The sequence below is a fragment of the Hyaena hyaena genome, unplaced genomic scaffold (assembly GCF_003009895.1).
Source record: "Hyaena hyaena isolate Hyena2069 unplaced genomic scaffold, ASM300989v1 scaffold_1838, whole genome shotgun sequence".
Lineage (NCBI taxonomy): Eukaryota > Metazoa > Chordata > Mammalia > Carnivora > Hyaenidae > Hyaena > Hyaena hyaena.
This window is the reverse complement of record NW_024082473.1, coordinates 56748-80856: the sequence shown is the minus strand read 5'-3', so window position 1 is coordinate 80856 and position 24109 is coordinate 56748. Positions and strand designations below refer to the sequence as shown.

The 24109-nt window shown below is 37.9% G+C and overlaps 1 protein-coding gene across 1 annotated transcript in view; it reads left to right on the top strand.

Moving 5' to 3' along the window:
• INTU (inturned planar cell polarity protein) overlaps positions 1-24109 on the top strand; it is a gene marked incomplete at its 3' end in the record, with an annotated part of 82348 nt that overhangs the window by 3203 nt on the left and 55036 nt on the right. Inside the window, exon 2 of the mRNA XM_039224990.1 lies at positions 19803-20341. Within this exon, the coding sequence (XP_039080921.1) occupies positions 19803-20341 (539 nt within the window). The remainder of the gene's footprint in view (positions 1-19802; positions 20342-24109) is intronic.

Sequence of the window (24109 nt, the reverse complement as noted above, 5' to 3'; positions counted from 1 at the left end):
AAATATATACCAACTCTTTTTTTCCCCTCAGATCTAGGATTAGGGTTCAGTTTAGGGCTAGAATAGAGTTAGGGTTAAGGCCAGAGTGAGGGTATGTGCCTGTTATCCTGAATGTCAGAGATCTCTTCAGAGGAATGGGTTTAAGGTTAGGGTTAGGGTTAGTGTTTGGGTTTGGGTTAGAGTTAGGTTTAGAGCTAGGGTTAGGGTGCTTCATATCCTGCAGGTCAGAGATGTCTCCAGAGGTTAAGTTTGTGGTTAGAGTTAGTGGTTAGAATTTAGGGGATACTGGTTAGTGGTAGAGTTAAATTTAAGGTCATGATTAAGGTTAGAGTTTGGGTTTGTGGTTGGCATTTTTTGCTGTGGTTTTCCAGTTATCCAGCTTTTTGAAGCAACATTTGTTCAGATTGGTCAGAGTTCTCAATTTTGTAACTTAGATTTTTGTTTTTTCAAAGTGAATTTTTTGTTGTTACTAGTTATTTTTAAAAGCTTTACTTATAGAAAAAGGGATAATTTAAAAAGAGAATTTAGCTATAAAAAGCCTAGGAACTTCCACTGAAAATAAGAATAACTGGAGAAGAAGGGAAATATGTCCTTTACAGGTTTTTTTCTGAGATATTTTCTAAACATACAACAAACTGCATGTATTTAAAGTGTACAAGGGTGCCTGGGTGGCTCAGTTGGTTCAGAGTCAAACTCTTGATTTCTGCTCAGGTCATGATCCTAGGGTCATGTGATTGAGCACCAGTTCAGGCTCTGTGCTGAGCATGGAGCCTGCTTAAGATACTCTGTCTCTCCCTCTATCCCTCTATCCCAGTTGAGCGCTCTCTCACTCTCTCTCTAGAATAAAAATAAAAATAAAGTGTACAGTTTGGTAACTTTTATATGTATACATTTGTCAAGATAATGAACATAACTATGTCATCCAAAAGTTTCCCCATGCATCTCCAGACTGCTCATATACTCTTCATGTCTCGCAAACCACTTACCTGCTTTCTGTCAGTATAGATCAGTTTGTATTTTCTAGAGTTTTATAAAAATGAAATCAAACAATATAGACTCTCTTTGTCCGACTTCTTTAAATCATGATAATTATTTTAAAATTTTTCCATGTTGTTGCCTACATGTAGTTCATTCTCTTTTTGTTAAATTTCTGAACAGTATTCTAATGTATGAGTATACCAAAATTTATTTTTTTCCTGGGTTTTAAATTGGGAATGTTATATTTGAAGAATCAAAATATTTCAAAGTTATGATGCTATATTCTGTATTAACATCTAGTTTAGGATAACTCCCTTTCCTTCTCCTGCTCTGAACCCTGACTTCTTTTTTCTTTTAATTTCTCTTTTATCAAATTAAATATATTAAAAATTCAAACAGTATATAACTAAATTAAGGAAGAGAAATGGCAGGTCTTTGCTACCCTTTCTCTCTACTTCCAGCTCAGCATGTTTGAAGAAAATTCATTATCTTCCTTGTTTTTCTTCTAGTGTTGCCCATCTTCTTTACTGTCATCACTCTTTCCTTGTTCATGTCTTTACATCTAATAAATCCTGTTGACTTCCTTTTCTCATATCCACTCCTTCTTGTTTCTTTTTTTAGAGGTTTTGCCTGACTTAAAGGGCTTGCCTCTGCCATACACGAATGGAGTAGCCTTCTAACTGATTTGGATGCCTCTAATTTCTTTTCTTTCCAGTCTTTTTCCATATAGCTGCCAGAGTTTGTTTTCTAAAACACAGTTCTAAATCATTTTTCTCGTAGAGAACCTACTACAAAAAGATATATTCTGGCAGTTTGGATCAAAAATAGAATTAAACACATGCATGAATACTACCAGTGAAGCTAAATAAAATGAAACAAATATCCATATGTTTAAACTAGGTCATCCCTGTGATCAGCAGGACAAGGCTGGGATTTTAAAAACAACTAATAATGTCAGGCTCGATTGCTGATGATTTTATCGTGCAAAGAATTCAGCCACCTTAATTACAATGGCATTTCTTTATAATGCTGCCTGAAATAGTCATCCTGATGCAGCATAATGAGTACTGGAGTAAGAGTAATTGTCAGACAGCCTGTGTTCTCTTCATCCCTGCCACTAACCATGTGGCCTTCCATGTCACCTGACTTTAAGCATCAATTTTCACGTGTTGAAATGGAACGAGAATGTTTACTTAACTCTGAATTTTGTGGACTGAGAGAAGGTTTACTTAAATCCTAGGAACAGGAAAATTGTGAACAGTTGGTAATAAGGGATTGACAGGAGGACATAGAGGAGGTTGATGGTAGAGGTAACATGTATCTGATTTGGAAGAGGATTAATCCAAGCTGAGTTTCTTTTCCTCCACCCCCCACCCAGCGTTATGGAAGTGTAATTGACAAATGAAAATTGAATATATTTAAGATACACAATGTGGTGATTTGATGCATACAGTAGTAGATTCTCTAAGAGGAATGCAAATTCCCTTTTGCGAGTTTATTTTGCTTGCCTAAAAGTGTTAACATTTTCATTTCATCAGGCTTTCCCTGGTCTTGAGGGATTCAGAATTAGAAGAATCTTGGTTATAACTTATCATTTTATGAACTGTCTCTTTTTTTTAAAGTTTATTTATTTACTGAGAGTGCGTGCACACCTGGGAGTGGGGGAGGGATAGAGAAAGGGGGGGAGAGCGAGAAAGCAGGGAAGAGGCAGAGAGTGAGGGAGATTGGCAGGCTCTGCACTGTCAGTGTAGAACCTGATGTGGGGCTCAGTCTCACAGCCGTGAGATCATGACCTGAGCCAACGTCAACAGTCAAATGCTCAACCAGCTGAGCCCCCGAGGTGCTCCAGAGTTGTCTCTTGTAACAAATTTTCTCATCTTCGTCAGAAGTTTCCCAGTGTCCTCCATATCTGCGGGATGGAGAATGCTTTGTATTCTAAAGGGCAGTGTGGTTAAAGAGAAAACTAAAGGCTGAATGTGCAAGGATTTCTATGAAATCTTTGTGTAGTTGACCTAGTAGAGACATGCTTTTCCTCTTTTTAATCAAATTTTTGATTAAAAATTTGAAATATGCACAAAAGAAGCAAGAAGACCCCTATGTGCTTTTCTTTAACATGAAAACTATCTTCCTGGTATTGAAAAGCTTTATGGAGCTTCATTTATTCTGGCTTTTATTTTAAAATTTAAAGTAATAGGGCTAATTGTGTTAGGGCAGTGATACTACTCTGATACTATAGTGGCAGATGATACATGAGACATGTCACCACCAAGAGTGAACTGTAATGTAAACTATGGATTTGGGATCATTATAATGTAGGAGTAGAGTATAGGTTTATCTGTTGTAACAAATGTATCCTTCTGGTGGAGGATGTTGATAATGGAGGAGGCTATGCATGTAGGAGGAAGGGAGTATAGTGGAAATTTCTGTACCTTTAGCTCAGTTTTGCTGTGAACCTAAAATGGTTCTAAAAAAAAAAGAGTGTACTAAATCATTTTTCTATAGTACTCAAAAGCTTGGTGGTCTCCCAAATAAATTCCATAGTTGCTTATAAAGCTGTTTTAGATCTGTCCCAAGCCTCTCTGATCTCATTTTTGATGATCTTCCTTCTTAAAAGCTACCTGTATTCCTAACTTGTCTTACCTGGGGCTGCTGTTTTAAAAACAGCATAGACTGAGTAGCTTATAAACAACAGAAATTTATTTCTCACAGTTCTGGAGGCTGGAAGTCCAAGATCACCATTCCAGTATGGTCAGGTTTTGGTGAGAACCCTCCTCTCAAGTTGTAGATTGGTGACTTCTATTTGTATCCTCACAAGGCAGAGAGCAGAGGGAATGAACAAGCTTTCTCAAGACTCTTATGAGGGCATATCGCATTCATAAGGCCTCCATCCTCATGGCCTCATCTAATCCTTATTACTTCCCAAAGGTTCCCATCTCTATACCATCACACTGAGTGGTAGGGTTTCAACATAATACATTTTGAGGGGACACAGACATTCAATACATAACATTACTACACTGACATATACACCCACTCTTATACCTGTTATATACTTTCACACCTACACTTTTACCTACTTTGTTTTCTCTGTAAGACCCTTCCTATCTTGTCAAAATCATTCAGTGTCCTACTTAAGTGCTCACTTCTCCTACAGCCTTTTTTGATACCTGTTAGACTTAATTTCTCCAAACTCAACTTTCTTAGAGCAGTTTTTGTTCCTCATTTTTGGCACTTGCATTTAAGCTAGATGATGAGCCTTCTGTCCATTTGAGATCTTTAAAGTACAAAAATGCCCTATCAAAAAATGTTTTTGCTGGTCTATTATTTAAGTTCTGCCAGGGTCAGATCTTATCTCTAACTTAGTGATATGTAACATGCTCCATGAAGCTGAATGGGTTGGAAGTAGGGAATGTGGTCCTTGGAACAGGGTCATTAGCATAGTTCCAATGGAGATGCGTTCTTGATATAAAAATTTATTTCGTGCAGTGAGCACACAGTGACAAGTTTACTGATTGATCCTTTCCTTCTCTCTAACATGTTTCACATTTGCTCCAGTGGTGACTGTGGCTAGGCTAGAAAGAACACCAGCCCATCCCAGGTTCCCCACCCTTCAAGCTGCTATGACACCTAACATAGATTTTAACCATTAAAATAGTGGCTATCTTTTAGAAAACAATCAAAAGATTTCAGGGGTGAAAATTAGATATTAGTTGTAGACAGAGCACAGAAAAGCATTGGACAGACCAGTACTGAACAAACACCAGAGAGAAACCGTATTCATTTGTCATGATGTTTTTATTGTGTGTGGTTTTTCTCCATCCCTAGAATTGTCTTGCTGTACATATCAGCACCATATAACTATGTGTGTTGTCCATTTTGGTGTGCTTTTGCCTACTAAAAAGGAAAAACAAAAAGTATTCTCTAACAGGTTTGGAGTAGTAGCAAAAGTCTGTTTTCTGTAAGGAAATGAACCAATAGGTCTGGCTATTCATAACTTTTCTTGTGATAGCCAAGAAAATTCTAATACTATTTCAATTGATGAAAAATACTGATAATATAAAGGCCTAAGAGATTCAACAATTTAGAAGAAAAAAATTAGTGTTAGTGTAGAATTCTTGAGTATGAATTGAGAAACTTATTTACATTGTCTGAAGTTCATTTTCTTTAATATAGTTATAATACAGTTTATGTAAGCGAACTTGCTTATTTGCAAATTAACAAATCTTTCTTTGGGAAGAAGGACTCTGCTTATGTTTACTACCTCAGTTAGAGCCTTGAAAACCAATTAAAGTGTTCTCAAACTTTGCAAGCAGACTGAATATACAGTTATTTCTGTTTAGAAAAAAGTAGAATAAACAAAGGAATCTCATTGAAAGATGTTTACACAATGGCAACTTTGAAGCTTGTACCTTAGGATCTCAGAAAAGAGATTGAAGCATTCTTATAAAAATCTGAATTAAAGCAGCTAGAGTTAATGCCTTTTTAAGAATAAACATTTTATCTTGGAATAAGATTAGATTTACAGAAAAGTTGCAGACATAGTACAGAGTTCACATATATCCTTCACCCAGTTTCCCCTGATGTTAATGTCTTACACAACTATGGTATGTTTGCCAAAACTAAGAAATTAACATTAGTACAGTACTGTTAAATAAACTCTAGACTTTATTTGGATTTCACCATTTCTCTACTTCGGTCCTTTTTCTGTTCTAGGATCTAATCCAAGATATCATATTGCATTTAGTCATTAAGTGTCCCTAGTTTCTTTTGGTGTGACAGCTTCTTAGTTGTTCCTTGTTTTTCATAACCTGGATCTCTTGGTTAAGTTAACGTCTGCAAGTTTTCGTCACCGTGAAGTTATTATTTTTTACTTTCCATACTCTCTTCTTTGGAAGCATGTCACTAAGTCCAGTTCACATTAAAGGGGAGGAAAGATTAAGCTCCATCTCCTGGAGTAAAGAGTATCAACATATAATATTAATTTCTTTAATTTTATTATGAATAATAGTTGCAGTGAAATGTTGGGTTTTTCTTATAGTTGTTTTTAATATACCCCCTCCTGTTAGAACTAGTTTGGAGTACAGTCTTTACAACTCTGTTAAGCTTTCTAACACATTAATCAGTTATGCTCTTGATGCATTTAAATAAATTAATCATCCAGAGTAGGAATAAGAAACTTTCCAGGAATACTGAACTATGGGAGCCATAGCCATCTTTTGCTCCTTATGCCAACAGCACTTAGCCTGGAACCCAACAAATAGAGGTCACTGGAGACAATTTCATTTGTTGCCAGGGGTTGGAAGAGTGCAGAAGTATGAGTGCTGAATCTAATAAAGTTGTTAAGTTTCTCTACATTTTTGACTCTGCTGGGCAAGAGGAAAGGAACGGATTTTTATTTGACATCATCCTAAACACATTTTTTAATTTACTGTTGGTAACAGCCATATGACGTTGCTATAATCTGTTTTCGAGAAGAGAAAAAGTAAAGCTTAGAAAAGTAAAAATGCCAGCAGAACCAAATTTAAATCCAGGTCTTTGTGACTTCTCAGTTCATTTTCCTTCTACTATACATGTTACCTTCTTTTTCTCAGAGCCTTGTACATTCATTTCTCTATCTTAATACTTGTTTCTCTCATCTCCCTTCTTTTAATTTCCTCTTCCTCTTAAAATGAAGTATCATTTAAATTTAGAGGTGAGGAAAATGGATCTCATTCATTTCTGGTGGAAATGTGAATTGGTGTAGTCTTTGGGAAAAAACATATAGATAGATATATACATAGATAGATACATAGATACACAGATACATAGATAGCTTATCATCATCCATAAGGGCAAAACAAAAACAACACAAAGCTAATCAGGAGGTGAATGACTGGAAGTGCTACATCCTTGAGACTATTATTGCAGCCATTAGAAGTTTCTAAACTGTATTTGTTCAGTGATAAATAATAAAGGTATGTATGTATATATACATGTACATATGTATATACACTTCTGAAAATATATATAACTGCAATTATATATATATAATAATTATAGTTTTTCAAAAACAGTGACAGAATAATCCAGTGTATATTTTATTATGATTTTATGATTTTAAGAACATGCATATCATGGCTATTTGTTTATGTCTGTAAAAAGTAGGAAGGGAAGATAACATGTATTACAGTTATTTTCCCATTTATATAAAACGAGTATGTGCATATGTGTGTATAAAAGGATGCATGGAAGTACAGTCACCAACTAGAAATCTAGTTAACATTAATTCCTTCTCTTATCATCTCATTTATTTTCTTTCATAGTTTATTGTCAAGTTGGATTCCATCTAACACCCAGTGCCCATGCCAACAAGTGCCCCCCCACGCCCATCACCCCCCTTCCCCTATCCCCAACCCTCATCAGCCCTCAGTTTGTTCTCAGCATTCAAGAGTCTCTCATGGTTTGCCTTGCTCCCTCTCCCCAACTATTTTTCCCTTCTGCCCCATGGTCTTCCGTTAAGTTGCTCCTGATCCTCCTATAAGTGAAATCATATGGTATCTGTCTTTCTTTGCCTGATGTCTTTCGCTCAGCATAACACCCTCAAGTTCCGTCCACATTGTTACACATGGCCAGATTTCATTCTTTCTCATTGCCGTGTAGTATTCCTACGTATAGATAAACTGCATCTTCTTGATCCATTCGTCCGTTGATGGACACTTAGGCTCTTTCCATGTTTTGGCTATTGTTGAGAGTGCTGCTATGAACATTGGGGTACATGTGCCCCTATGCATCAGCACTCCTGTATCCCTTGGGTAAATTCCTAGCAGTGCTATTGCTGGGTCATAGGGGAGTTCTAGTGTTAATTTTTTGAGGAACCTCCACACTGTTTTCCAGAGGGGCTGTACCAGCTTACATTCCCACCAACTGTAGGAGGGTGCCCGTTTCTCCACATCCTCGCCAGCATCTAGAGTCCTCTGATTTGCTCATTTTAGCCACTCTGACTGGTGTGAGGTGGTATCTCTGTAGTTTTGATCTGCATTTCCCTGATGATGAGGGATCCTGAGCATCTTTTTCATGTGTCGGTTGTCCATCTGGATGTCCTCTTTGGAGAAGTGTATGTTCATGTCTGCTGCCCATTTCTTCACTGGATTGTTTGTTTTTCGGGTGTGGAGTTTGGTGAGTTCCTTATAGATTTTGGATACTAGCCCTTTATCTGATATGTCATTTGCAACTATCTTTTCCCATTCCGTCAGTGCCTATTAGTTTTATTGATTGTTTCCCTTGCCATGCAGAAGCTTTATATCTTGATGAGGCCCCAGTAGTTCATTTTTGCTCTTGATTCCCTTGCCTTTGTGAATGTTTCAAGTAAGAAATTGCTGTGGTTGAGGCCAAGGAGGTTGTTTCCTGCTTTCCCCTCTAGGGTTTTGATGGTTTCCTGTCTCACATTCAGGTCCTTTATCCATTTTGAGTTTATTTTTGTGTATGGTGTGAGAAAGTGATCTAGTTTCATTCTTCTTCACATTGCTGTCCACTTCTCCCAGCACCATCTGTTAAACAGGCTGTCTTGTTTCTCTTGGATACTCTTCCCCGCTTTGTCAAAGATTAGTTGGCCCTACATTTGTGGGTCCAATTCTGAGCTCTCTATTTCTGTTCCATTGGTCTATGTGTCTGTTTTTGTGCCAATACCATACTGTCTTGATGATTACAGATTTGTAGTAGAGGCTAAAGTCTGGGATGCTGACGCCTCCGTTTTGGTTTTCTTCTTCATATTACTTTGGCTATTTGGGGTCTTTTGTGGTTCTATACCAATTTTAAGATAGTTTGTTCTAGCTTTGAGAAGAATACTGGTGCAATTTTGATTGGGATTGCATTGAATGTGTAGACTGCCTTGGGTAGTATTGACATTTTAACAATATTTATTCTTCTGATCCATGAGCATGGAATGTTTTTCCATTTCTTTGTGTCTTTTTCAATTTCCTTCATAAGTTTTCTATAGTTTTCAGCATACAGATCTCTTATATCTTTGGTTAGGTTTATTCCTAGGTATTTTGTGGTTTTTTGTGCAATTGTGAATGGGATCAGTTACTTGATTTCTCTTTCTTTTGCTTCATTATTGGTGTATTAAAATGCAACTGATTTCTATACGTTGATTTTGTACCCTGCAACATTGCTGAATTCATGAGTCAGTTCTAATAGGCTTCTGGTGGAATCTGTCGGATTCTCTATGTAGAGTATCATGTCGTCTGCGAAAAGTGAAAGTTCGACTTCTTCTTTGCCGATTTTGATGCCTTTGATTTCCTTTTGTTGTCTGATGGCTGATGCTAGGACTTCCAGCACTATGTTAAACAACAGTGGTGAGAGTGGACATCCCTGTCGTGTTCCTTATCTCGGGGAAAGCTCTCAGTTTTTCCCCATTGAGGATGATGTTAGCTGAAGGCTTCTCATAGATGGCTTTTATGATGTTGAAATAAGTTCCTTCTATCCCGACTTTCTTGAGGGTCTTTATTATGAAAGGATGCTGTATTTTGTCCAGTGTTTTTTCTACATCTGTTGACAGGATCGTATGGTTTTTATTTTTTCTTATTAATGTGTTTTATCTTGTTAATGTGATGTATCACGTTGATTGATTTGTGAATATTGAACCAGCCGTGTAACCCAGGAATGAATCCCACTTGATCATGGTGGATAATTCTTTTTATGTGCTGTTGCATATGATTTGCAGATATCTTGTTGAGGATTTTTGCATCCGTATTCATCAAGGATATTGGCCGGTAGTTCTCTTTTTTGCTGGTTCCCTGTCTGGGTTGGGAATCAAAGTGATGCTGGCTTTATAGAGTGAGTCCGGAAGTTTTCCTTCCATTTCAGTTTTTTGGAACAGCTTGAGAAGAATGGGTATGAACTCTGCTTTAAATGTCTGGTAGAGTTCCCCAGGGAAGCCATCTGGCCCAGGGCTTTTATTTGTTGGGAGATTTTTGATAACTGATTCAATTTTTTTACTAGTTTTGGGTCTGTTCAGATTTTCTCTCTTCCCATGTGAATTTTGGTAGTGGGTGTGTGTTTAGGAATTTGTCCATTTCTTCTAGGTTGTCTAGTTTGTTGGCATATAATTTTTCATAGTATTCCTGATGATTGTTGTATTTCTGAGGGATTGGTTGTAATCAGTCCATTTTCATTCATGATTTTGTCTATTTGTATGCTCTCTTTTCTTTTTAAGAAGCCTGGTTTGTCAATTTTGTTTATTTTTTCAAAAAATCCAACTCTTGGTTTCATTGATCTGTTTACTGTTCTTTTTAATTCTATATTGTTTATTTCTGCCCTGATTTTTATTATTTCTCTTCTGCTGGGTTTAGGGTGCTCTTGTTGCTCTTCTTCTAGTTCCTTTAGGTGCACTCTTAGATTTTGTATTTGCGCTTTTTCTAGTTTCTTGAAATAGGCCTGGAGTGTAATGTACTTTCCTCCTAGGATTGCCTTTGCCGCATCCCAAAAAGTTTGTATAGTTGTATTTTCATTTTCATTTGTTTCCATATATTTTTAAATTTCTTCTAATTTGCCTGATTGGCCCATTTGGTCTTTAGTAGGGTGTTCTTTAACCTTCATGTTTTTGGAGGTTTTCCAGACCTTTTCCTGTGTTTGATTTCACGTTCCATAGCATTGTGATCTGAAAGTGTGCTTGGTGTATGATCTTGATTCTTTCATATTTATTGAGGGCTGCTTTATTACCCAGTATGTGATCTATCTTAGAGAATGTGCCATGAACACTTGAGAAGAAAGTGAATTAATTCCATAGCTTCAGGATGTAGAGTTGTAAATATATATGTCAAATCCATCTGGTCCAATGTGTCTTTCAACTCCATTGTTTCTTTAGTAATTTTCTGTCTAGTTTTACTATCCATTGCTGGAAGTAGAGTATGAAAGTCCCCTGCTGTTAGCACATTCTTATCCATAAGATTGTTTTTGTTTATGGTTAGTTGTTTTATGTCTTTGGGTGCTCCCGTATTCAGTGTGTAGACATTTATAATTGTTAGCTCTTCCTGATGGATAGACCCTGTAATTATTATATAATGTCCCTCTTCATCCCTTATTACTGCCTTTACTTTAAAGTCCAGTTTGTCTGATATAAGCACGGCTACTCCAGGTTTCTTTTGACTTTCAGTAGCATGATAGATGTTTCTCCATCCCCTTACTTTCAATCTGAAGGTGTCCTCAGGCCTAAAATGAGTTTCTTGTAGACAGCAAATAAATGGGTTTTGTTTTTGTATCCATTCTGCTACCCTGTGTCTTTTGATTAGAGCATTTAGTCCATTTACATTCAGTGTTAATTATTAAAAATATGGGTTTAGAGTTATTGTGTTCTTTGTAGGATTCATGCTTGTGGTGGTGTCTCTGGTACCTTGTGTTCTTTGCAACATTTCACTCATAGAATCCCTCTTAGGATTTCTTGTAGGGCTGGTTTATTGGTGATGAATTCTTTCAATTTTTCTTTATTTGGGAAGACTTTCATCTCTCCCTCTATTCTGAATGATAGGCTTGTTGGATAGAGGATTCTTGGCTGCATACTTTTTTCTGTTCATCACATTGAAGATTTGCCTCCATTCTTTTCTGGCCTGCCAAGTTTCAGTAACTACTCTAATAGGTCTCCCTTTGTATGTTAGGGCCCTTTTCTCCATAGTTGCTTTCAGAATTCTCTCATTGCCCTTATATTTTGCCAGTTTCACTATGATATGTCATGCAGAAGATTTATTCAAGATACATCTGATGGGAGTTTTCTGTGCTTCTTGGATTTCAACGTGTTTCCTTCCCCAGATTGTGGAAGTTCTCAGCTGTAATTTGTTCAAGTACTCCTTCAGTGCCTTTACCTCCCTCTTCCTCTTATGGAGTTCCTATGATATGAATATTGTTCCATTTAATTGTATCACTCAGTTCTCGAACTCTCCTTTTGTGCTCCTGGATCAGTTTATCTCTTTCTCAGCTTCCTCTTTTTCTATAATTGTGTCTTCTATTTCACCTATTCTCTCTGCCTCTTCACTCTGTGCATTGGACACCTCTATTTTACTATGCACCTCATTTTTAGCATTTTTTAATTCATCACAACTATTTTTAAGCTCCATAGTCTCTGTAGCAGTAGCTTCTCTGATGTTTTCCATGCCTTTTTCAAGTCCAGAGATCAATCTTATGACCATTGTTCTAAATTCTTGTTCAATTATGTTGCTTATATATGTTTTGAGCAGCTCTTTAGCTGTCATTTCTTCCTGGAGTTTCTTTAGAGTTCTTCTGTTTCATCATTTTGGCTAGCTTTCTGTCTCTTGTAAGTTTTAAAAGCTTGTTATGCACTCTGTACCTGTGAGTACTGCTGTATTAAAGAAGGCTTATTGACTCTCAACAATAGCCAAAGCATGGAAAGAGCCGAAGTGTCCATCAACTGATGAACGGATCAAGAAGATGTGGTTTATCTCTACAATGGAATACTACATGGCAATGAGAAAGAATGAAATCTGGTCATGTGTAGCAACATGGATGGACCTTGAGGGTGTTATGCTGAGCGAGATAAGTCAGACAGAGAAGGACAGATACCATATGTTTGCACGTATGGGAGGATTAGGAGGACCTTAACGAAGGACCATGGGGGAGAAGAAGGGGAAAAATCGTGTGAGAGAGGGAGGGAGGCAAACCATGAGAGACTATTGAATGACGAGATCAAACTGAGGGCAGATGGGGTAGTGGGGAAAGGGAGTGATGGGCATGGAAGAGGGCACTTGTGGGGATGAGCACTGGGTGTTATATGGAAACCAACTTGACAATAAACTATTAAAAAAATAAAAATAAAAATGAAGAAGGCTCATTGACTGTCCAGTGCCTGTCCATTCAGGAAATGTTCTTTTAATGTTGTCTCTTGGTCTCTCTTATCGTTTGGTTATTTTATTTCCCTACTCATAGTGGTGTTTGGGACTCTCCATCATGTGTACTTTGTCTTGTTTCTTGAAGTATCCCTGGAAAAGAAAACAGACAGACAAACACACAGGGAACAAAGGCACACAAACACACAGACAAATCAAACAAATGAGCAAACTGAAAGGGAAAAAGAAAATAAGAAAAAGAAACAGAAACATACAAACAAACAAAAAAAAAAACAAAGAAAAGAAAAGAGAAAAGCAAAAAAAAAGCCAAAAGACAAAGGACAGTCTAAAAGCAAAGAACTAGAATTCCCAGCTACAAGTAAAGAGCAAAGTGTATGTAGTGCTGATGGAAGAATATATACCAAGAGAGAAATGACAGGGCAGGGAGAAAGCGAAATTGGACAATGACCAGACAGAGACTAAGAGCCTTAATTTAGAGAAAGAGGAGAATATGGTAGGAGGCGAGGAGAAAGAAACAGATAATGTTACACAGAGAAACTCTATAGTCTGATTACTCCAGAGAGAGAAAGATAGAAAGGTAGCAGTGGAGGTGTATAATATACATCTAGAGAATAGATTAAATGTGACTGTTTGAGCAAACCAATGACCAGAGTGCCCAGTCCAACAGAGGTGAGGGATACAAATGAGACTAGGGAAAATATAATCTGAATAGAAAGAATTGATCTAGAATTAATCATGGCAGTGTATCCATGTTGGTCTTGCCCCGGTCTCCATAAGAAGAAGAAGAAAAAAAAAAGCAGCTCTCTTGTGGGGATGGGCTTGGTTTTTTGTAGGACAGGTCTTAGCCTCCACTGCAGTCCCACTTGCCGCTCCCTGAGGTCTTGTCTTGGTGGTTGTGTGGAGAAAAATGGCAGTCCCAGTTTCCTCTGGTACCAAGCGCTGCAAATCACTCATTAGGGTCCAATCTTTGCCGCGGGTGTAGCCAAAGTGGGCTGTGTTCTATGTCCCAAGCTCTGCCTCATTTCCAGATCCCAGACTGTGCTTTATTGATGCCACCCGAAACACAATCCCACAGGTCGGGCGCTTCCCTGCCGGTTTTGAGCTGGGAGAGCAGCAGCTCAGTCTCAGGCCAACTACTTCCCCCCCCCCCACCCCCCGATGGAGCTGGGAGAGCAGTGGGGCAGTCTCAGCTTGGGCGCCTCCCCGCCAGAGGAGGTCGAGCCGGGAGGGCAGTAGAGCAGTTTCTCCTGGCGTTGCCTGGGACCGGGGCACCCAGCCCAAAGTCAGCACCGCAGCTAGAACTAGGATCACTCTCTGTCCCAAGCCGAGGTTTTTCCTCTTCTCCAGGGACAGTTAGTTCTATGAGCAGTTTCAGCCAGTTTTTCTTTTCCCCTTGACTCACTGTGGCTCCACGCGAAGGGGGTTCCCTCCCTTCCCTCCGTGTCTCCGGGTCCTGACCTGTTTTTATCTTCCCCAGTTCGCACTCACACACTTATGAGGTTGCCTTCCATTGTACTCTCTTTTCCTCCCAAACTCCTGCGATTCGGTGTCCTATGGCTTCAGGCCTTCTCTGTTTCAGAGACAGGGGGCGAGCAAAATGCACAGAGCTCCCTATTTCTCCGCTATCTTGCCTCTACTAATCCTCTCATCATCTCATTTAATCATTCTCAAAGTCCAGTGATTTTTAAGAATTTCTCAAATGTTATTCTTACTTTTCATGTTTTCTGCCATTGCTTTAGGTACCATCTCGGCCTGGACTACTAAAATAGCCCCCTAACTATTCTCTTGAGTTGAGTCTTGTCTACTCAAATTCTTCTTTCATTTTATTGTCAAAGTAGATCTATCTAGGGAAATCTGACACCTAAATCTCTATCTAAAACTCTTCATTGATGCCCTCTTCCTTATGTTACAAAATCCAAACCCTTTGCCATGGTCTAAAAGGCCTTGCAAAATTAGGACTTGACTACTTTTCCTGTCATGCCCCACCTTTGGCAACTGTAGACTAGCTTTGTTTTGTGTACAAGATTTTATTACAGTTTCAGTTAGTTAACACACAGCATATGTGATAGTAGTTTCAGGAGTAGAATTTAGTGATTCATCACTTACAACACCCCGTTCTTATCACAACTTCTCTCCTTAATATCCATCACCAGTTTAGCCCACCCCCCACCCACCTTTCCTCCAGCAACCCTCAGTTTGTTCTCTATATTTAAGAGTCTGTTTTATGATTTCCCTCTCTCTTCTCCACCCCCCATGTTCATCTGTTTTATTTCTTAAATTCCACATATGAGTGAAATCATATGGTATTTGTCTTTCTCTGACTGACTTGTTTTGCGTCGCATAATACCTAGCTCCGTTGACATCATTGCAAATGGCAAAATTTCATTTTTTGATGGCTGAATAATATATATATATATATACTTATATACATACTTATGTATATATATATACTTATACCACATTTTCTTTATCCATTTATTGGTCGATGGGCATTTGGGCTCTTTCCATAATTTGGCTGTTGTTTTTTTAAATGGTTTTTTAAATTTATTTCTGAGAAGGAGAGAGAGACAGCGTGAGCAGGAGACAGTCAGAGAGAGAGGGAGACCTAGAATCTGAAACAGCTTTCAGGCTCTGAACTAGCTGTCAGCACAGAGACCGACATGGGGCTCAAACACACGAACCATGAGATCATGACCTGAGCCGAAGTCAGACGCCTAACCGACTGAGCCACCCAGGCGCCCCTGGCTATTGTTGATAATGCTGCTCTAAACATCAAGGTGCATATATCCCTTCAAAACTGTATTTTTGTATCCTTTGGGTAAATACCTATTAGTGCAGTTGCTGGATTGTAGGATAATTCTGTTTTTAACTTTCATACTGTTTTTCAGAGTGGCTGCAGCAGTTTGCATTCCCACCAGCAGTGTAAGAGGGTTCCCTTTCTCCATATCCTCGCCAATATCTGTTTCATGTGTTGTTAACTGCAGCCATTCTGACAAGTGTGAAGTGATTATTTCATTGTAGTTTTGATTTGTATTTCCCTGATGATGAGTGATATCCAGCATCTTTTCATGTGTCTGTTGGTCATCTGTATGTCTTCCTTGGAAAACTGTCTATTCATGTCTTCTGCCTATTTTTAACTGGATTATTTGTTTTTGGGGTGTTGAGTTTGATAGGTTCTTTATAGATTTTGGATACTAACCTTTTAACTGATATGTCATTTGCAAATAAATATCTTCTCACATTCTGAAGGGTACCATTTAGTTTTGTTGATTGTTTCTTCTGCTGTGAAGAAGCTTTTTATCTAGATGACGTCCCAATAGTTCATTTTTGCTTTTGTTTTGTTTGCCTCAGGAGAAAGTTGTTATGGCACAGGTCAAAGAGGTTACTGTCTGTGTTCTCCTTTAGGAATTTGATGGTTTCCTGTCTCACATTGAGGTGTTTCATCCATTTTGAATTTATTTTTATGTATGGTGTGAGAAAGTGGTACGGTTTCAGTCTTTTCCATGTTGCTGTCCAGTTATCCCAACACCATTTGTTGACAAGACTGTCTTTTTTCTATTGGATATTCTTTCCTGCTTTGTCAAAGATTCGTTGACCATAAAATAGTGGGTCCATTTCTGGGTTTTCTATTCTGTTCCATTAATCTCTGTGTTTTTATGCCAGTATCATACTGTCTTGATCACTACAGCCTTGTAATAAAACTTGAAGTATGGAATTTTGATGCCTTCCACTTTGCTTTGCTTTTTCAAGTTTGCTTTGGCTATTTGGGTAGTCTTTTGTGGTTCCAAAGTTTAGAATTGTTTGTTTTAGCTCTGTGAAAAATGCTGGTGGTATTTTGATAGGAATTGCATTAAATATATAGATTGCTTTGGGTGGTACAGACATTTAAACAATATTTGTTCTTCCAATCCATGAGCATGGAATGTCTTTCCAATTTTTTGTGTCTTCTTCAATTTCTCTCATAAACTTTCTATAGTTTTAAGCATACAGATCAGATCTTTTATCTCTTTGGTTAGGTTTATTCCTAGGTGTCTTATGGGTTTTGGTGCAGTTGTAAATGGGATCAATTTCTTGATTTCTCTTTTTGCTACTTCATTATTGGTGAATAGAAATGCAACAGCTTTCTGTACATTGATTTCATATCCTATGACATTGCTGTAATCAGTTCTAACAATTTTTGGTGGAGTCTTTCAGGTTTTCTACAAAGTATCATGTAGTCTGCAGATAGTGAAAGTTTGACTTCTCTGCTGATTTAGATGCCGTTTATTTCTTTTTGTTGTCTGATTACTGAGGCTAGGATTTCCAGTACTTTGTAAAATAACAATGGTGAGAGTGGACATCCCTGTTTTGTTCCTGACCATAGAGAAAAAGCTCTCAGTTTTTCCCCATTGAGGATGATATTAGTGTGAGTTTTTAATATAAGGCCTTTATGACATTGAGGTACGTTCCCTCTATCCTTACTTTGGCAACCATCAACTAGCTTTGGTTGTCCACATAGGCCATGGAGACTGTCCCTCAAGACCTCTGCTTATGCTTTTTTTTTTTTTTTAATTTTTTTTAATGTTTTTTATTTATTTCTAGGAGAGAGAGAGAGACAGCGTGAGCAGGGGAGGGTCAGAGAGAGAGGGAGTCACAGACTCTGAAACAGGCTCCAGGCTCTGAGCTGGCAGTCAGCACAGAGCTGGACGCGGGGCTCGAACCCACGAACCGCGAGATCATGACCTAAGAGAAAGTCGGACGCTTCACCAACTAAGCCACCCAGGCGCCCCCTCTGCTTATGCTTTTACCTCTGCTTGGAATTTTCTTTTTCTCTTCCCCTTCACTCACACCATATACCCTCTCCAACCACTTAACTCTTTTAGGACTTAACTTCTGTGTTTCCTCTACTAGAAATTCTCATGACCTCACCCTCTTTCCCAGGCTAAACTAGGTGACCTCTATCTTGAATTTACCTTGTGTATTATTGTGAATTCTTTTTCACTTTCTCTTTCCCACAAGACAAGGGATGGAACTGATGTTTTTAATCCTTATAATTCTAGTACCTTACAAGCACTTGACACTGTTCATTTGCTCATGATTAAATGCCCTGTGTCCCCTGCCCCCCACCTACAGAGATCTTTAAGTTATAGCCTAAAAGTGGTTTGACATTCGGTTTTAGAGATTAAGATGAAACATCTTCATGTTTAGCATAGGGGGAAAAGTATTTCTTTGGGGTCACATACTCTAACACAAATAATATACCAGATTAAAGGAGTGAGATTATAAAGCAAATAATTTCATTTCTTTTTTAAATTGATACATATCTTCATAAGTAATTGTATATAATTATGATCTGTACATTGTGCCATTTTTAATTGTGATACATGGTTATCTAAATTTTTTATGGTTGGAGACATTTATTTAGATTCTTCAGAGTAGAATTGCAGAGTTATTAAATACTAATTTATGTAGATACAGATAGATGTGGTTAAATCAACTGATAAATGATTAGTACCTGGTGCTAAGTGGTACCAAAATGATGCAGCACATTTGATATTTAGGACTAGTTATGCCTTTTTAGCCATTATTGTATAATTGAAAATTAGGTATTAATTACCAACCACAAACGAGATCAGTGGTTAGTTCCAGAGTTGAGTAATAGAGGAGTGCATTTTGGGGGGATTAATTTTCACAGTTCTTAGAGAGATAGTTGACTTTTAAAAGAACCAGAGTTGCTAATAAACACTGCAGAAAATAGAAATGTCATCTGTCTGTTGGAATGATTAGAACACAAATTATACCCTTTTACATTAGGATATTACAGCTGGTGTTTCTGAAAGACTCTCTTTACATATTATATTTTCCACTGTAACCAGTTTTGCTTTAAAAAGTAGCAGTTTGAAAGGTAAGGTGTTCATACTATTGAACAGCTCGGAGGTTGGAGTTCATCATTAGGTTTGTTACCTTAAGATGAGCATTTTGTTTTTAATATTTTTTCAGTCATTTTAATAGCAATACTTGTTTTTTTTCCAGTGGCCTACTTCCTAGTTAAAACTTTTTTTTTTTGTTAAAACTTTTTTTTTTTTAATTTTTTAATGTTTTATTTATTTCTAGGAGAGAGAGAGAGAGAGAGAGACAGCGTGAGCAGGGGAGGGTCAGAGAGAGAGGGAGTCACAGACTGAATCAGGCTCCAGGCTCTGAGCTGGCAGTCAGCACTGAGCCCGATGCGGGGCTCGAACCCACTAACCGCGAGATCATGACCTAAGCGAAAGTCGGACGCTTAACCGACTAAGCCACCCAGGCGCCCCTAGTTAAAACTTTTTAAACAATCACATGACAAATTATGTAATATGTGGTTTACTTTTCTTACTACAATTATTCATAAAAAGGAATTTTATGGAAATTATAAGCAATGGAAGTGATTGTTATTAACTGTGATTATAAACTGGTCATTTTCAGCAAATATTTTATGGCGAGTTGAATATTTCTTTTTTTGGAAATTTATTGTATAAAGAAATCTTATTAATAGTGGTAGGCTTTAGCTTTCATTTAACATGACAACTATGATGAATAATTTTTATGCCAATAGGATATTTCTATGTCCAGTTTCCAAATGGGTTATGTCTGGATATAATTGCACAATCAACTATTAATGTAAATTATTGTCCAGTGAGATTGTCTGAAGTGAACAATGACCATACAGGGGCTGAATTAAAATAATAATAAAAAATACCCTTAGATTCTAGAAGGAGGCCATTTCCTTTTTGTTTTCTTTTCTATCACTATGCCTTTTATATTTCCTGTTCTCCAACCCCATTTCTTCAAGATTCTACAAAAAGTGTTCTAGGAAATAATGTTGACGTTTACAATAAATTATAAATAGTAAGGAGACTTTGAAAGAATCAAAGAATTTTCACCACCTCCCACTTCTCTGTACCACCTGTGCCCAAAAGATGTAACTATTTTTCTTATGTTGGCTGCTATTCAGATTATCTTATCTCTTTTCCATAGTGATGTTGAACCGGAATGGCTGGACAGTGTGCAGAAAAATGGAGAATTATTTTATTTGGAATTGAGTGAGGATGAAGAAGAAAGCCTCCTTCCTGAGACTCCTACTGTGAATCATGTCAGGTTCAGTGAAAATGAGATTATAATTGAAGAGGATGATTACAAAGAAGGAAGAAAGTATGAACCTAAACTCAAGCGGTTTACCAAAATTTTAAAAAGTAAAAGTCTTTTACCCAAGCGCTATAATAAAAAAAATAGCAATGACAGTGAGCCAGTGTCCATTCTAAAGCATCAGTCCAACCAGAAAACAGGAGTGGTCGTCCAACAGCAGTACAAAGATGTGAATATTTATGTAAACCCCAAAAAGTTAACTGTGACCAAAGCCAAAGAGCAGCTGAAGCTTCTGGAAGTACTGGTTGGGATTATTCATCAGACCAAGTGGAGCTGGAAAAAAGCTGGAAAACAGGGCAGTGGAGAGAGACTTGTGGTCCACGGCCTATTGCCAGGAGGATCTGCTATGAAGAGTGGTCAGATATTGATTGGTAAGTGTGTTGGTGAACATCAGTTCTTGTTTGCAGAGATTCAGGATTAATAATGCCTTTTGAGACATGTGATCAAAACAGAATTATATCCAGAGTCTCAACAGATTAAGGACTACTCCATGATATTTGGGACAGTAGTGAAATTGTTTAAGCGTGGTGTACTGCAAGGCATAGTGTTATTTAAATAAGTACTTTGGTGAGTTGAATTTGTGTGTGCCTTGTTTAAGCCAAGGAATAGCTTATCTAATTTTTGAGTTTTGAATTATATAATTTTATTTCATCTTGGTTATATTTGCTGACAAGAAAAAGAAAATAAGTTGATTTTATAGTGATAATTTAGATTTCAATGACTTATTCCCAATAGCATAATATAAAAATAAAAATATGTAATTTATGAATAAAAATACTTTTAAATTGTATGTTTCCACTTGAGTACACTAAGTTCTTAAAGTGGTTTTAAACTGTTTCATTTGGCATATTTAGCCACAATGATGTTATACGTAAATTTCCTTTAAAAAGGGTGCTTGTCATAAAATATCTCAGCAATTTCAAGGGGAAAAAATAAATCCAATAGTTATTCTGGATATATATTAAAGTGAACATTTTGTATTGCTAATACATTTTTAGCTGTTGGATATAATTCTTGCATCAGTAGCAACTTTATTACTTAGGGAAAGCTGTATTAGTCAAATGTGAAAATATGTTATTAATGAAACTTAAAAGTTATTAACAAATCTGAAAGCTAACAGTCTTTTAAGTTGACTCAGCCTATAAGATTTATATAAAGGAACTTTTATAAATACTTTAGAAACATTTTTTTAAAAATATTTTTAAAAAACTTTTTTTTTAATGTTTATTTTTGAGAGAGACAGAGAGAGAGACAGAGACAGAGAGATAGCACGAGAGTTGGGGAGGAGCAGAGAGAAAGGGAGACAGAATCCAAAACAGGCTCCGGGCTTTAAGCTGTCAGCACAAAGGCTGATGCAGAATTTGAAGCCATGAACCTGATCATGGGTTCAGATCATGACCTGAGCCGAAGTAAGATGCTTAACTGACTGAGCCACCCAGGCGCCCCTACAATGTATTTCTCTAAGTCTGAGTTGCATTTGTTCGTTCATTGATTCAATAAAATTTTCGAGCATCTGTTAAGTGTCAGGAATACGAAGATTACTCTAATGGTCCAGTTACTCATCTTAAGAAGCTCATAGTGTGGTGGAAGAGATGGGTCAGAAACAGGCAGATAGTTTCACATAGTATGATAAGTGCCGTCATGGAGGTTTACAAGGATGAATCATGTAGGAAGAGCATCTGTGCAATGTGTGTTCCAAATGGTTGCAACAAGATCTCCATGTTCTCTTCTTACAGTGTAATGTTGATACTCCCCGCCATGGAGAGTTACAGTGTTTGTGTCACTTCCCATACCCCCTGGCCTCTGCCATGGGCCTCTGACTACAGCTCAAAGAGTATTATGTGATTTCAGAAGTAGGGTCATAAAAGGTGATGCAGCTTCTGCCTGGTATTCTTGGCATCCAGTTACCATTCTGTGAGCAAAGCCAGTGTACACGAAGAGGCCATGAGCCGTACTCTAGCTAATCACCCCAGCTGAGGCCTCAACCACCCTGCAGTATCAGCTACCACACACAAGTGAAGAAGCCTTCCAGATAACTCCTGCCCCAACCACCATGTGGCTGCAACTATGTGAGGATCCCTGAGTGAGAACCTCAACTAAGCCCAGTCAACCCCAGAACTGGGAAAGATAATAAATGGTGGTTGTTGTTTTAAACCACTTAGTTTTGGGGTCATTCATTATGCAGCAACGGAAAGCTGGAAGAGAAGCTAATGCATGCTTATATTCTCTCAAGTTCTCAACTTTCTGTTTTGTAAAATATCTCTAAGTTTTATTCTTTTCATTCTATCAAAGGAGGCCATAATTCATGCTTATGAAATCCTGCTTGGATTGCCAACCACCTTAATTTTAGGTACCATGTGATGGGTAACTCCAGCTAATGTACTGTCTATTTTTATCTGGGGCCTCTGTTCAGTACCTAATTGGACTGATTTATAGACACATCTATAAAATCCTTTTTACTCATTCCTCTTGAAACCTAGTAGAAAGGTGATTTGATCAGTGAGCATTCTCTTCCATGTTTCCTTTCCCATGATCTTCACTCCAGTTTCCTGAACCCTCTAGGAATGCTAATACCTAGACCTTGCCTCTAGGCCTGATCTTTCTGCACTAACTGTATTGGGAGGAAAGAGAATGAACTGTAGAGAGGAAGAAACTACTAGGTAGTATTGTTGTTTATCTTTAAAATAATGTAAAGATACATAGGATGCTAGAAGTGTACTTTCTTTTTTTTTTGTACAAATAGTTTATTATCAAGTTGGTTTCCATAGAACACCCAGTACTCATCCCCACAAGTGCACTCCTCCATGCCCATCACCCCCCTTCCCCACCCCACCTATCAGTCCTCAGTTTGTTCTCAGCATTCAAGAGTCTCTCGTAGTTTGCCTCTCTCCCTCCCCCCTCTATTTTCTCCCTTCTCTCCCACAGTCCACCGTAAAGTTCCTCCTAATCCTCCTATATGCGCAAACATGGTATTTGTCCTTCTCTGCCTGACTTATGTTGCTCAACATAACGCCCTCAAGTTCCATCCATGTTGCTACACATGGCCAGATTTCATTCTTTCTCATTACCATATAGTATTCCTTCGTATAGATAAACCACATTTTCTTGATCCATTTTTCTGTTGATGGACACTTAGGCTCTTTCCATGTTTTGGCTATTTTTGAGAGTGCTGCTATGAACATTGGGGTACATGTGCTCCCATGCATCAGCACTCCTGTATCCCTTGGGTAAATTCCTAGCAGTGCTATTGCTGGGTCATAGGGGAGTTCTAGTGTTAATTTTTTGAGGAAACTCCACACTGTTTTCCAGAGGGGCTGCACCAGTTTACATTCCCACCAACAGTGTAGGAGGGTGCCCGTTTCTCCACATCCTCGCCAGCATCTAGAGTTCTCTAATTTGCTCATTTTAGCCACTCTGACTGGTGTGAGGTGGTATCTCAGTGTGGTTTTGATTTGTATTTCCCTGATGAGGAGGGATGCTGAGCATCGTTTCATGTGTCTGTTGGCCATCTGGATGTACTCTTTGGAGAAGTGTCTGTTCATATCTTCTAACCATTTTTTCACTGGTTTGTTTGTTTTTCGGGTGTGGAGTTTGGTATCCAAAACCTATAGGGATAGCCCTTTATCTGATATGTCATTTGCAACTATCTTTTCCCATTCTGTCAGTTGCCTATTAGTTTTATGGATTGTTTCCTTTGCCGTGCAGAAGCTTTTAATCTTGATGAGGTCCCAATAGTTCATTTTTGCTCTTGATTCCCTTGCCTTTGGGGATGTGTCAAGTATGAAATTGCTGCGGTTGAGGTTAAGGAAGTTGTTTCCGGCTTTCTCCTCTAGGGTTTTGATGGTTTCCTGTCTCACGTTCAGGTCTAGAAGTGTACTTTCTGACCCTGAGTGTGGTTACATGAATGTGTTCATTTTTTGATAATTTATTGTTATACTGCTACAATTTGTGCACTTTTCTGCATGTTTATGGAATGGCAATAAAAAGTTAGGAAAATGAGGCTCATGATTTCAGTTTCATAATGGAAGCATTTCTGACTTACTAATAAGTTAAAAAAAACATTTGTCAGAATAAAATGGTTATTTGATCTTTGGTGCATAGCAAAACGCTTGATTGATAAATAAGCCCCCAAAAACATT